The sequence below is a fragment of the Trachinotus anak genome, unplaced genomic scaffold, assembly GCF_046630095.1.
Source record: "Trachinotus anak isolate AG129_WGS33_773 ecotype Australia unplaced genomic scaffold, CSIRO_AGI_Tana_v1 ptg000004l, whole genome shotgun sequence".
Classification (NCBI taxonomy): domain Eukaryota; kingdom Metazoa; phylum Chordata; class Actinopteri; order Carangiformes; family Carangidae; genus Trachinotus; species Trachinotus anak.
Window position 1 is genome coordinate 6,569,270 of NW_027273855.1, and position 13,385 is coordinate 6,582,654.

A 13,385-nucleotide genomic window follows, 5' to 3' on the forward strand; every position below is an offset into this window, starting at 1 on the left:
TACACAGACATTGCCATAACGTTACATCATTGCACATTTCTATCCTGCCTTTCTCTTTGCACAACAGTGAATGTATGTGGCCTTGCCTTTACCCTTGACAGAAGCCTCCCCTCTTGTGAAAGGCAACAAGTCTTGTCTTTGCATGCACTATGTCTGAGTGCAGGAAACTGGAGCACAGTGACTATTGCAAAGTTCCCCAGGTAATCAATGTTAGGAAAGCCTAATTAAAACCATCAATTAGAGTTTAAAAAATTAATAAATGTAATCAGGGACATTGTGTAATTCAATCTATCCAATCATTTCCCAGATTTTAAAACACTTACATTGCCTGAGAATCTGTACCAACTTCATCTGAAAAGCAGACTGACATCTCATAGGTGAAACTTGTTGGATCTTTCTTAGGCTTTTGGTGCAGTTACTCGAGTCTTGATAGAATCAGAGGGTCCAGTTGGTATTTTAATAATACCTCTCCAAGTGCAGCACACCTTTCTGGTCCTTTATGATCTGCTATGGCAAAGTTAAGCCTATGCGCAACACAGTGGACTGTGACAAAGCTGGGGTAAAGCTCTTTAAGACGCTTCCAAATTCCTGGTTTGTGACCTTAACAAGGGAAAACATTTTTTTAAAAATCTGATTATTAGTTAAACACTGTAAACTATATACTGCCATCTTATTTTTTTATTACAATAAATTAATTCAATAAAACAGAGTCCCTGGGAAGTACCAATAATTGCTGAGGCATCATCACAGGCGAAGGAAGCAAATTTACCACTCGCAGCTCCACCGTGGCCTCTAGAAATGCCTCTGTGATGGTGGAGTCCTCTGCTATGACACTCCTCATGCTCAGCCCCTTGACCCTTACCTCTCCATTTGGCCCTAAGTACTCAAAAATGATATGTGCTGTGAGTCAAAGTAACCTGACCTCAAGCCCCAACCATTCAGTGACAAAGATCATCTCGTTGACCATGATTCCCCAGGCTGGAGACTTGGACACCTCTACAACCAGCTCTTCATCCAGTTCAAGACCTATGTCAACCATCTCATTGATGATGGGGGTACTTGTTGAATCATACATTGAGCACATTGATGTATAAGCAGCCCAGCAGCTGCGGCAGAGATTGGTAGCTGGTATGGTGGGTTCACCTCTGCTTCAGGCACTCGTAAATGATTTTAAAGGAGCCCTCTAGTGTTCTGTATTCGATCTCTGCTGCTGCTGTGAAGACTCTCTCCAAAGTTCGCTCTTCACTGGCTAACATATAGTACATTACTTGACCTGTGTATACCTGACTTCATCTGATTTACCTGCTCTTATATTGGCCTCTTGTGTAACCGTTTCCATGTGAGTCTAAGACTTGTGGTTACTGGTCACTGTAAAAAGCTGAACATTTCTGCAGGGTGTTTTGACAAAGTCTCCACCTAATGGATGATGCTTCCAATGAAGGTGACACACTATCCCATTGGGTATATCCAGAACTCAGCTATGGCTTTCGGACCAGACAGGGTCAAGCTTCCACTTTCACTCTCGCCCTGGAGAACTTGCATCACTGTATGCGACTGGTTCTCACACTGTAGTGCAAGAACACTGGAGAAAATTACTGTCACGGGTAATGCTACAAAACCCACAAGTGACTCGATAAGATGCTACTTAAGGTACTATATCAGAGCTTTTCTCAGTTGAAGGAAGTTAACTTTCTCAGGATAAAAACACCCTACATCTAGCAGTGTTTTGACAGCTGACTAATCACAAGCAGTGAGATCTGTCATGTCCCATAGTAAAGTCAATATTAGGGAAGGTAACAGTGCAGAAATTATTTTCAAATCAGAGCAGAGGGAAATATACGCCATGACAGTTAAACTGTTATCAACAATATTCATTTGTGAAGTTAAACTGGATGGGTCTTAAGAGTGTCTGGTTGGTGTTGTTGATTTCAGTCACTAGCAAAACTAGCCTGTTACCGAATGTTAACTCTAGGTGAATACAGACGATGGTCACAAAGGACATTCTCAACTGTATTGAGGAAGATTTTTTTTTTTTAAATGGAAAAACACTTTCTTCAGAAAAAGACGTCACATGCATGAACACAGCCTAACTTTTTTTTTAGCTACAACATCATGTTAGATACATTAGTTCAGTCTAAAGGCACGTTTCCACTGAGCAGTACAGTTCAGTTTGGTACAGTACAGTAAGCAATTATTGGTGTTTCCATTTGTGACTGGTAACAAAACAACTGACATGTCCTGTACCATTTTTTGGCACCCTTCCGTTGGGGTACCAAGCATAATGGTATGGTACCTAAAGGGTGGAGCTAGACCAGGCTAGACCCACTGCAGTCCATTGATTGGGCGACAGAGGATGGTCACTTCTGTGTGACAACGCGCCATTTTTAAATATCCCTTGGAACAACACACAGACTGAACCAACCGTGGATGACCCAGGAGGTGCATTGTTGTTTGTTGTTTTGCGTTTGTTGTTGTCACACCTTTATGATGTCATGCTTCTCGTCTCTCTGACGTGGCTGTCGCAATCTGGCATACACCCCGCCAACCAAGTAAGGGTGCTATTGGCAGTCGGAACTCAAGCCAGGTCAGGGCGAACTGTACCATGCTGTACCGTACTGAACCAGTACACTCAGTGGAAACACGGCATATGTATCTGCTAACTAGCTTTGCTGGCCAACGATTCAATAATTAAAATAATTGATTAATTAATATCAATATAAGGTAAAATAGTATACACTAGTTATATCTTCTCTCTTTCTGCTATCATTATTGTTAACATCCATAAGAAGTACTACCTTACAAGAAAGTTTATGATTCATGTATTTGATGAAGTTAATTTATTGTTGATTTGTAACTTGCTTTTCCGAGTTGATGGCTGTAATTACCATCCCAACTTGACAGTACAGAGAAGTATCCAATCAGCTGTTTGATTAGCTTAGTGATGAGCTTTGTCACACACCAATCACACAAACATTTGTCCAAGCACTGATTGTTGATTGACAAGTCAAGTCATTCAACACAAGCCACCTCTGTTTTTATTTGTCAGCAACCAGATCTCTTACCTTACTTCTTTTCGATATGTCGCCTTTTTTGTCACATTCATTCACCACAAGGCACTCCACACAAACACTTTGGTGTGGTGTTTAAGTCTTTCTATTGAAGGAAAAACCTGCAAGTTGGTGAATGCCACCGACACATTTCCATAATATCCATCCAAGCTTACATTATTAGTGTGTTATAGTTACATTCTTGGCTTTGGATTTTTCAGTGGAACCCATCAGTCCCCTGTAATTATTTGCACTTCACAAGGTTAATAGCGAATTGTATTGATATAACTTTATGTCACAGTTTATGGTGTTGTTTAGAGTGATAAACAACATATTCAGCGGGTCATGTCTGGCTGCTTGTTGTAGCGGAACAATCTAATTACTGGTGTTTGAGACTAGAAGTGCTTGCACTTCATGTGCTTAATTGTAGGACTTGACTAATGTAATAAAACTAGTTGTGATATTTCCTTTCTATTTTGACAAAATATGTTTGTCAAACATCTTAAATTCTCTTTCAATATCTTTGACCCCAGATTCATCTCAAATTAGGGTTCATCAATAATACTATAGTGACAGAATATGGAAAACATGTTTTAGAAGTAGGGTAGGAACTATACAGTCATGTTGGCATTAGTCTTCTGAGCACATATATAGAAAAGGCAAAAACCCACACTATAGTTTGAAGTAATATCTAAAAATAAAGCTTTTTGAACAGCAAACACACATGATATGCATATGTATAAAGGAAAGCTTTCCATGTGACATATGCAGTGCATGTGGAGAGGCACTAACTCATTGCAGGGTTCCTGTCTTGCCTGGAGCTGAATATTGTATGCTGGCAGTATACAGTATACAAACAGAGCAGTCTGGGAATCAAACAGATATAGCACTGCTGTATGTCATCATGTGTTGCTTCTCTGTAGCGTTCATCTCGTTAACGAAAACTGTGATGAAATGTATTTGTCAACAACCTTTATTCTCATGACAAGGATGAGACGTTGAAGAGATGAAACAGATGTCATTCAACAATATCTGTGACTCCGTGCAATGTTGATCAAAAGAGGTGACTAAAATTGAGTGCTGCTAAAACAGCACTGGCATGGACCTAAGTAGTGTCTGGACTTTAATGGTACAGCTGTAGAGGCCTGGAGGACACAAGGTGATGGGAAAAGAACATGACAACATGTGGGGTCAATAAAAGCAAATTGACATTTGGACCCAATTCAAATATAATGCTGCTGAGAGAAATAGTGAGCGTGTAGTAATTTGTTGTTGGGCGAGAAACCCAGCTACAAAATTGCTGGGAAGAATACCACAAACCTAAAGAGACAACTGAAGGTGTACCACGCAGAAATTGGAGCTATTTATGAGTCTGCCAAATGAGGATTCTTGTTGGGAGTGGGTGGTGGTGATTTTTGCTTGACAAGAGATAAGGCCATCATTGCGTTTACAAGACGCAGAGGTTATAATAAACCCTCTGAGTAGCGATATGTCTTCACGGAAGAATGGGCTACAGTGAATTGTTATCAGAAAGTGATGAGATGGGTCGGGGGTGGCTGGTTAGCATGCTAACTTATGTATAAGAGAAGATGTGATAGAGACAAAAGTTAACATTGGTGTTGCTTTACACCACTGGTGACAGCAATTGGTGAGGACAGGGATGAAGTTTGATGCCGAACTCACAACATTTCTTCTAGACTGGTAAGTAAACAGCTGTTAATACTAATGTTCGCTATGTAGCAACAGTAAAACTTACAAGCAGCTCCTTTAAAGCCATATTAGGCTAATAAAGGCAGATGGTCTAAAATAGTGTATTGACAACTATCAGGCATCGCTACACTCTTTGCACATAAGGGTTTAGCCTCACTGAGAAGTCAGTAGCCCGGCCATACTCCTCTACTGCTGAAGGTCAGACAGATGAAGGTCCAGTACAGATGAGATTTGCAGCTTGGATAGGAAGAGAAGCTTTTATGGTTAATGGTTCTCTGTTGAAGGAAAGTATACTTGAAGTAATTTCTCTCTCTCTCCAGGTCTCCATGAAAAGTCTGTGATTTTACCACTGACTTTCAGGATGCACAGAGCTATTGTATGTGAAAATGGTTGAATAAATGAGAGCGTGCAGTGCATTAAACAGCAATGCAGTTAATTATTTATTGCGTAGCACCATTCACTGATGATGTTTTACACACAAAGTCCATTAAGCTAGGCTGTCTCAACAGGCATGTAAAAGCCATCTTAATGTATACTGAGTCGGAGGATACAGAAACAGCTTGTTGTTTTTCTTTCTCTTCTGCTCTTTTCTTTACAGCGGGGAGGAGGAGGTGACTATAACCTTGGTTGACTGAGTGAGAAGAGTGTAATTTGCAGCAAAACAAGATTAGATGTCTAATGGATTGGAGTGACATGGCAAATGAGGAGAAAGCATTTTCATTTAATATTTCTTTTCAGTTTTTACTGTTATCATCAGTGTAATCAGCAGGGAAATATGCTTCTCTGTGCTACCTCAGAGTTTGGGCAAGAACCGGTTCTGAATTAAAACCCGTACAAAAGTTGTAAGAACCTTGCATTCGTTAAAGCTACACTCAATATTTTTATATCATCAGCTGATCACTGTGTAATTGTGAAAGGAGTTGCAGTTGAAGTGATGAATAGAGTGGAGTTATCAACCTACTCTGCAGTTCCCTCTTCTCTATGAAGCATTTTTGTGTTTTTCAGCTTAATATTTTGGCGTCTCAAACCCCAACTTTGCTGTTTTCCTTTTTTAAATTCTGCGTTGGTGGTGATAGGAGTTAAATTAGTCAGAATTAGGTATAGATGTTTGTTCTAGAATCATGCTTGAAAATCTTCACAATTTAAAAAGTCAACTCCTCTCACGTTAAAAACACCCTTATCTTCAGACACATGGTTGTTACCTGATTCACTTTCATCAGTATTGTTTCCAGCTGTTTTGAGTGAAGCTTTGATAAATCTGCTTTACATTTCCTGTTTCCTGCACCAAATGACACACAAACAGCAGCTGAAGAGACAGATATTTTCACCCCAAATAGGAAGAGACCAAAACAGAGCTAAAAGTCAAGTGAACATTGGGCTCACATTCATCAGGTGCCCAGGAACGAGACTCTCTAACAGTTTGCATCTGCGATCATGTCAGAGGCATTCCTTTTGATTGTCGTGGCAAGTTAAGACTGATGTGCTGTGCTTACCCCCAGTCATTAACTTACTATAGATCCTGAAGTGATTTGTGAAGCTTACAAAAGACCACAGGGTTTACAAAGACTACAATGGCTATTCATATATTCTTATGTGCTTGAGCTTAAAGATGCAGAATGTTGATGTTTTTAACCTTGAGATTAGTTTCTCGAACTCATGTTCATCTGCAATCACACCCTTAAAAAATACATGGTGCAAGCCAATACATTTTTACTGCATGCAGTGTTTTGGGTTGCATCCTGTATTAGTGTTAAATGACTAGAAATTACAGCACTTTTTTTGGATGAGCAGGATCATTGTGTATGGGTGGTATGACGTTATGATTTGGTTGTGTTGAATGTTAAGTTGCTCTACAAAACATATATGGGAATACGAGCCTAATGTGCCACTAGCTCCGGTATGGCTGTTGTTCTAACTTACCCTGTCTGGATATCTCTTTAACCCTAGAAAAGAAACTGCATTGAAAAATGGACAAGTGTTACTGAATAGGCAAAAATATTAGATTCTTTTTCAAGTATAAACAGACTAAAAGGATGACCTCTTAAGATGTGCATATTTTGAAGTGCACATCATTATCATCAGAAGGACTGTTGTTGTCATTGCTGTTCTCCAAAGTCAATATGATCATTACTGACTGCGTGCGGCATTTCCAGACTGATTTTCTCAGCACAGTAACTCTAACCCTGGGAGAAAACAACACTGTAAACTGTGTTTCGCACTCAAGGTTAAAACCTTTCCTTGAGTACACTTGCTCTGGTTTAATTAATGCAGGAAAAGGGAATCAGATGTTCGTGGCAGAGGTCACACAATCATGCATTGCAAGACTGAGTGAAGTTGTGTTAATTTTATTTTTCTTTTTAATAGTTGATAGACCTGTAATGCTGTAGTTGATGGGTCTAGACTGCAGATTAAAGTTGTATCCACACCGAAAGGACATTAGGTAGTTGCATTGTTATACAGATTGAATAATTGTGCTCTATCACTGTGCTACAGAGTAGGTATACAGGGGTGCCACAAAATAAAGATCTAATGGTGGGAGAGAAAAGTATGTTTACAATCAGTGCCAACAGCACAGTGAAGCCTAAAGAAAGCATGTGGAAGGTGCACTGCTGGACTAATGAAGTGAGCTGTAGCGTATGAAAGGCAGAGGCTGGCCGGCTGAGCGCGAGTGCAGACAACGAGAGTTGCAGAGTTCAGAAAACCCTGTCTGTGCTCTTTCTCTGCAGCTTTCGCTCCAGCAAACTGACACCACAACCTCCATGCATTTTTCATGACCTGTGTTTGCTGACAAGCTCTCTCTGGCTCTCTCACTTTCTCTCCTCTTTGCCTCTCACCTTCGCAGTAACACACACACACACGCACACACTGTCACACATTCTTTCACTCTCAACTAAGCTATCTCCCGAAACCCTCAAAAACCATCAGTCTCACCAATTCACTCCCTAATGCAGAATGGCATTTCATTCTGAGAAGACAGCGAGGGCAGAAAGACACCGAAGTGGATGAAAGAAAGTAGAAAATGAGGGTGAATGAATCTAAAAAGAAACTCCTCAAAGCATGACATTCCGCCTTTAGCCTTTCGATAATAGCTGCTACGCTACCATTTTGAATAAGAGAGTAACATTGTGCAAGTAATGGGATTACGGATGTCTGAATTTAATCAGACTGGAGATACTTTTCAATAATACCTTATTGAGAAGTATCTGTAATCTGATATGTCATTGTGATTGGGTATTGGCTCAAATCAAACATGCTGTGGAAAAGTTCATAATGGTTTATTGATGAACTATTAAATTTACAGTCTTTAAAATGAAATAAATTATCTTGCACTCTGCAGATTTCTGCGGCAAACTAATTGGGAAACAACTAAAAAGAAATCAGACTTTATTACTGAGCGGTGATACAATGCATTACTGATTGCAGCTGCACACAGGTAATCAGTCATATTAAATGGATTAGCCCACATTTAAAAAGCCAATCCCAAGAGTCTGATACTGGCTTGTTATTGTCATCCTCAGCGTTGGTCATGGCAGCACACCGAGAACAAACCCAGCCTGCTCAATTAATCTGTTACCAAATGTCCAGCAGCATTTTAAAGGTCTAATTCAGTCCCAGGATAATTAGTTTTGTTATGAGGACAGTGTTTACCGTTTGCCTCTCAATGCACAGCTGCACCCACATTACCACAGACATTATTGTTTACTTTTTAGGATCAGTTACCTCCTGAGCCAGGTTTGATTTATGTGCACAAGTGCTACTTTTCTGATGCTTTCTCCACTGGAAGATGGTGGTTGTAATTGTACTTTATGTGATCGATCCATGAGTTTGAAGGCTTATCAGTCACCGACAATCATTTTAGACTTCGATTTGATGATCGCCCAGTAAATAGCAGGTATATGTTGTTCATGTTACAAAGTTATCTGCGGGAAATGTATGAGATAAATGTGGTAGAAATTTGTTACATCTCAGTATTTAAAATACTGTGATGTGCTGACATACTTAGCAGCAGCACACATGGCTGAAATCCAATTTTTTAATCGGCCTTATTCTATTCCTATGCATCAGTGCACTGTATTACTCCACAGATGAGTTGTTTGAGTCAGCGTAGGTGCACTTGTGCGTAGGAATACAGTAGTTCAATGGTTGAAAAAATGTGGTTCTAGAAGAAATGGCTGATTGACGGCAGGATAAAGCGGTGAAAATATTCAAAATAAAGCATACATTTCAACTGATTTTTTTTTTTTTTTTTCCTGTGGGTAGTTTTTGAAAGTGGCTAAAATACAATTTTCTGCTGACCCCATCCACAGCATCACATCACTCAGCTTCTGTGCTGCTGCTCCCGGCTGCTTCTCTACACTGAGAGCGCACTGATCCAAATCTACTGCAAGTAATACACTGACTATTGATGAAGGACCTCACACAGCCCCACGTCAACTAACCCCAACTATCACTTTAATGTTGCTACTGACTCTGTTGTAGAAGAGCCTGTTTAAAAAAAAAAAAAAAAAAACGGAACAACTTTAGTTGTGTCAAAGTACCTAACTTAGAAAGAGGAAAAAAAAAACAAAACAAAAACAGACACTACACACCTCACAGTCATCTCGTAACTACATTTATTCCAGGAACACACTGGAACTGGGTTTTTGCATGGCGGCTGCATTGCTGAACTGCTGTGGCTCACAGGCGTGTGTGTTCAGGCCAGCTGCATGTCCGCTGCATCGCTGCTACTACCAGCTCCATGTATAATTTGCCTTGTTGATGGCCGTCAGCAGGCTACTCAAATGATTCATTTATTCGCTTATAAATTCATTTCTGTTTTAGACAGAAAATGTCACTAAAATACCACTGTCTATGGCATGGTGTTGCCCTCAGGCAACAAACCACTATTTTGGCCCACACACCGCCCCTTTAAATTTTTTAAAGTAAAACATCACATTAAAAGTCTGATGATAAGTCTGTGACCAATGAAATTTGAGCTGGGTGTGGCTTTGACCTTTCGTCTTGGGGTGAAACAGTCCTTTTTGGGACCACAGCTGACTTGGACACACTGCTAGCAGAAGGTAAGATAAATTTCACTTTTTAACATGTTTAAATAACTTTGTACAAATAATATCTGTGATGTGCATGAATAAGTGAAAAAGCATATTTGATTGAGTAAAGACAGTTTTTGTCTTCATTTATATACTAAAATGGCAGATGTAATTCGTTGCCTCAGGGCAACATTGTGCAGTTAGACCACTTTTGTGTGAACTATAACATGCTCATGGATGGAGATGTGTAGGGATGCATAGTTATCAACATAATCAATTTTTTTGCTGTACTATCTACTATTACTCACAGGAAATGGATGCACAAACATTTTATGGGTGTAAGGAACATGATCAAGCGGTTAGGCTCATTCCTTCTGACAGTGAGGACAGTGAGCTTGAGGAGAGTGACAGTGAGGAAGAGTGGACTCCAGAATCAGGTTTGAGGGAGAGTTAAGAGATCAGGGTTCAGTCAGTAGAGTAACATACTGTATGGAATGAAAGTGTGTGTGTGTGTGTTTGTGTATGTGTGTGTGTGTGTGTGTGTGTGTGTGCGTGTCCGTGTGCGTGCGTGCATCAGTGGGTGAAGAGAGGTATATATGACCTATTCTAATTTTATGCTTACTGGTTTCTTTTGAAAACAGATGACCTGCCTGATGACAATGAGTCTGTGGATGAAAAGGAAAATGAAGATGTTGAAGTATCACAGGAAGATGTTCCACGCTTACCCCGTTGGAGAACACCCCACAGTGCCAACATCACTGATTACCCACAATGGCAGGCCAGCCTTCCAAAATCAAACAATATCAAGTCCCCCTACAAATACTTCAAGATGTTTTTTTCTGAAGACATTCTGGAAGTAGTTGTTGAGCAGTCAAATGTATATGCCATTCAGTGTGACACCAACAAGCCCCTTAACACTCGGTCTACCAGAATTCTGCAACTACTAGAATGACCATAGCAGTCATTTTGACTGCTCAAATAATGGTCATTATTTGGACATAATTTGGATTATTATTAAAAAGATCTAAGAATAAATTGGTGGAACAGGTAAAAACACATCAGGACACTAAATGATTGAGTGTTTTATTTATTTAATTGACACAATATAACTTCTCTGCAATTACGCATGCAAACTCGAACTGGCTCGAAACTCGAAAAGGCTCTGAAGCATGGCTAAAGTCTCCATAACTGTAATTTTCTTTCTACTTGTCATTTTTGTCTCTCTTGGGTTTAGAGTGAAGCTATAACTAGGTTTTAGCTTCAGAGAGCATAAAAAACAAACAGACAATAGAGCAGGAGAAAGAGCGGGAAAATGTAGCAAATAGTGAAATATGACACCCCCTGTAAAAAGCATGCAGTCAGTTTGACTGTTATGGTCATTTGAGGTAGTAATACTCAGATCTCTTTTGTGTTTTGAAATTTTAATGATAAAACAATGTTAGAATAAAATATACACACATTTAGGAAAAGTCAGGGTCCTATTGGTACATAGGTTTTTTTTAAACGAAGTTATGACGTTGCAAATTTTGAAAGCAGTCAAAATGACTGCCTTGGTAGTTCTAGTGTTAACCTCACTACTAAAGAACTGGAGCAATTCATGGGTACAGCAGTGTACATGTCGTTGTTTGGATTACCAGGCACCCGCATGTTTTGGAACAAAGCCACCCTAGTGTCCCAGGTAGCTGACACCATGGCACTAAACAGATGGGAGTTCATCAAAAAATCCCTGCACTTCAACAACAATGAAGTGAGACAAGGAGAAAATGTTGATCCACTCCACAAAATCCGACCACTGGTCACTCATCTTACCTCGAAGCTGCAGACGATCCCAATGGATGAGAAGTTGGCTGTAGATGAGCAGATGGTCCCTTTCAAGGGAAGAAATAGACTCAAGCAATACCTGCCAGCAAAACCAAAGAAATGGTGCTACAAGATACTCGTCTTGGCTGGCTCTGATGGTGTCCCGCACAATTTTGAGATTTACACAGGGAGAGTTGTGCAACCCCCTGAGCTGCCAGATGTAGGAGCAAGTGGCAACGTTATCCTCCGCCTGGCCCAGCCAATACCCAAACAGCAGAACTACAAGGTGTTCTCGGACAACTGGTTCACGAGCATCCCTCTCATACTCACACTTGCTCAGCAGGGAATTCACTGTACTGGTACTGTTCGTAGCAACAGACTACCAGGTGCCGACTTGATGTGTGATGCTGAGTTGAAGAGAACTGGACATGGATCTTTTGAACAGAAGACGGCCATGGTTGGAGAAACCACCTTGCATGCTGTGAAGTGGTATGATAACCGTTCAGTCAATCCTCTCAGTAATTACATTGGAGCACACCCGGTCACCGACGTTGATAGGTGGGATGGCAAGCAAAAAAAAAAAATCATCAAAGTTCCCTGTCCTGCTGTGGTGAGAGAGTACAATAAGAATATGGGTGGAGTGGATCTGCTGGACTCTCTCATTATACCGCAACAAAATCAGGTTGAAGAAGTGGTACCACCAGCTGATGTTCCACTTTATCGACATGACCATCGTGACTGCCTGGGTGCTCTACAAGAGAGACTGCAGCAGCACTGGGATGAGAAAAGAGGAACAGATCAGGCTTTATACCATCAAGTCGTATATTGCAGAAAGCTTGTGCAAAACTGGCAAGAATCTGTAGCGTAAGAGACGTCGTCCCAGTTCCACAATTTCTGGGGAGTACGAAGAAAAGAGGAGAAGAGGACCCACTACACCTATTCCGGTCCCTGATGTGCGTCTGGATGCCACAGCCCACTTGATGGTCATGGATGAAAAGAAAGGGAGATGCAAGATCCTCCTGAGAACCAAAGAAAAAATGTGTGTTGCGATTTCTTTTTTTGTGTGATTTCCTATCTATTTGGGCCTAAAAAAACACCTTACAATTTTAATTTTTTTGAAAATATTTTTAATTTTAATTTCATAGCATGTCCACTGTAGAGGACAACAGGACGATTTCTGTGTGAAAATAGAAATGACTTTAGAAAATCAAAAAAATGAACAGATTATGTCTTAAGATTCATATTTAGCTAGGAACACATTTGATTTGATCAACAAAAAAAAAATCTAGAAATAGAAATGACTTTAGAAAATCAAAAAAAATGAACAGATTATGTCTTAAGATTGGCATTGCTTTGGAACCCTGTTTTTCATAATAGTTCCAGTTGCTGGAAGACCCTTTGAGAGCAAAGCATCCATGAGATCGATTGTTGTGAAATATCGATCAAAGAACACATAAGTTCCTGTAGGAACAGACTCGACCATTCGCAAGACTGCTGCAGCTCCAACTCCCAGTCTTTGGCCCCTGAATGTGTTCTTGCCCTGGTAGACCTCAAATTCCAGGACGAGACCATTTGGCGAGGCAAGCACAAAAACCTTTAGGCCAGTAGGGTTTGGCTTTCCTGGCACATACTGCCTGACGGGGCAGCGGCCTGTGAACGGGATGATTTGCTCATCAACGCACACCTTGTCACACCTTGGAAGGCTGAGACAACCTTGCCTCACACGGTCAAGCAATGGTCTGACTCTCCAAAGAATGTCTGACTTCTTTGTCTCTTCAGTTACATCCAGGTCATTGAC

General features: G+C 40.4%; 1 protein-coding gene across 1 annotated transcript; it reads left to right on the forward strand.

The window, feature by feature from the left end:
• Window positions 1-4,724: 4,724 nt before the first annotated feature.
• LOC139620199 (piggyBac transposable element-derived protein 3-like) lies at window positions 4,725-13,083 on the forward strand. The gene is made up of 2 exons (XM_071475511.1): window positions 4,725-9,817; window positions 10,429-13,083. The coding sequence occupies exon 2, from the start codon at window positions 11,385-11,387 to the stop codon at window positions 12,453-12,455; it is 1,071 nt and encodes a 356-aa protein (XP_071331612.1). The 5' UTR covers window positions 4,725-9,817; window positions 10,429-11,384; the 3' UTR covers window positions 12,456-13,083.
• Window positions 13,084-13,385: the final 302 nt, after the last annotated feature.

Bases quoted from the DNA above. Each gene is read 5' to 3' on its own strand.
- LOC139620199 (XM_071475511.1), top strand. From the start codon at position 11,385: ATGGGTACAGCAGTGTACATGTCGTTGTTTGGATTACCAGGCACCCGC.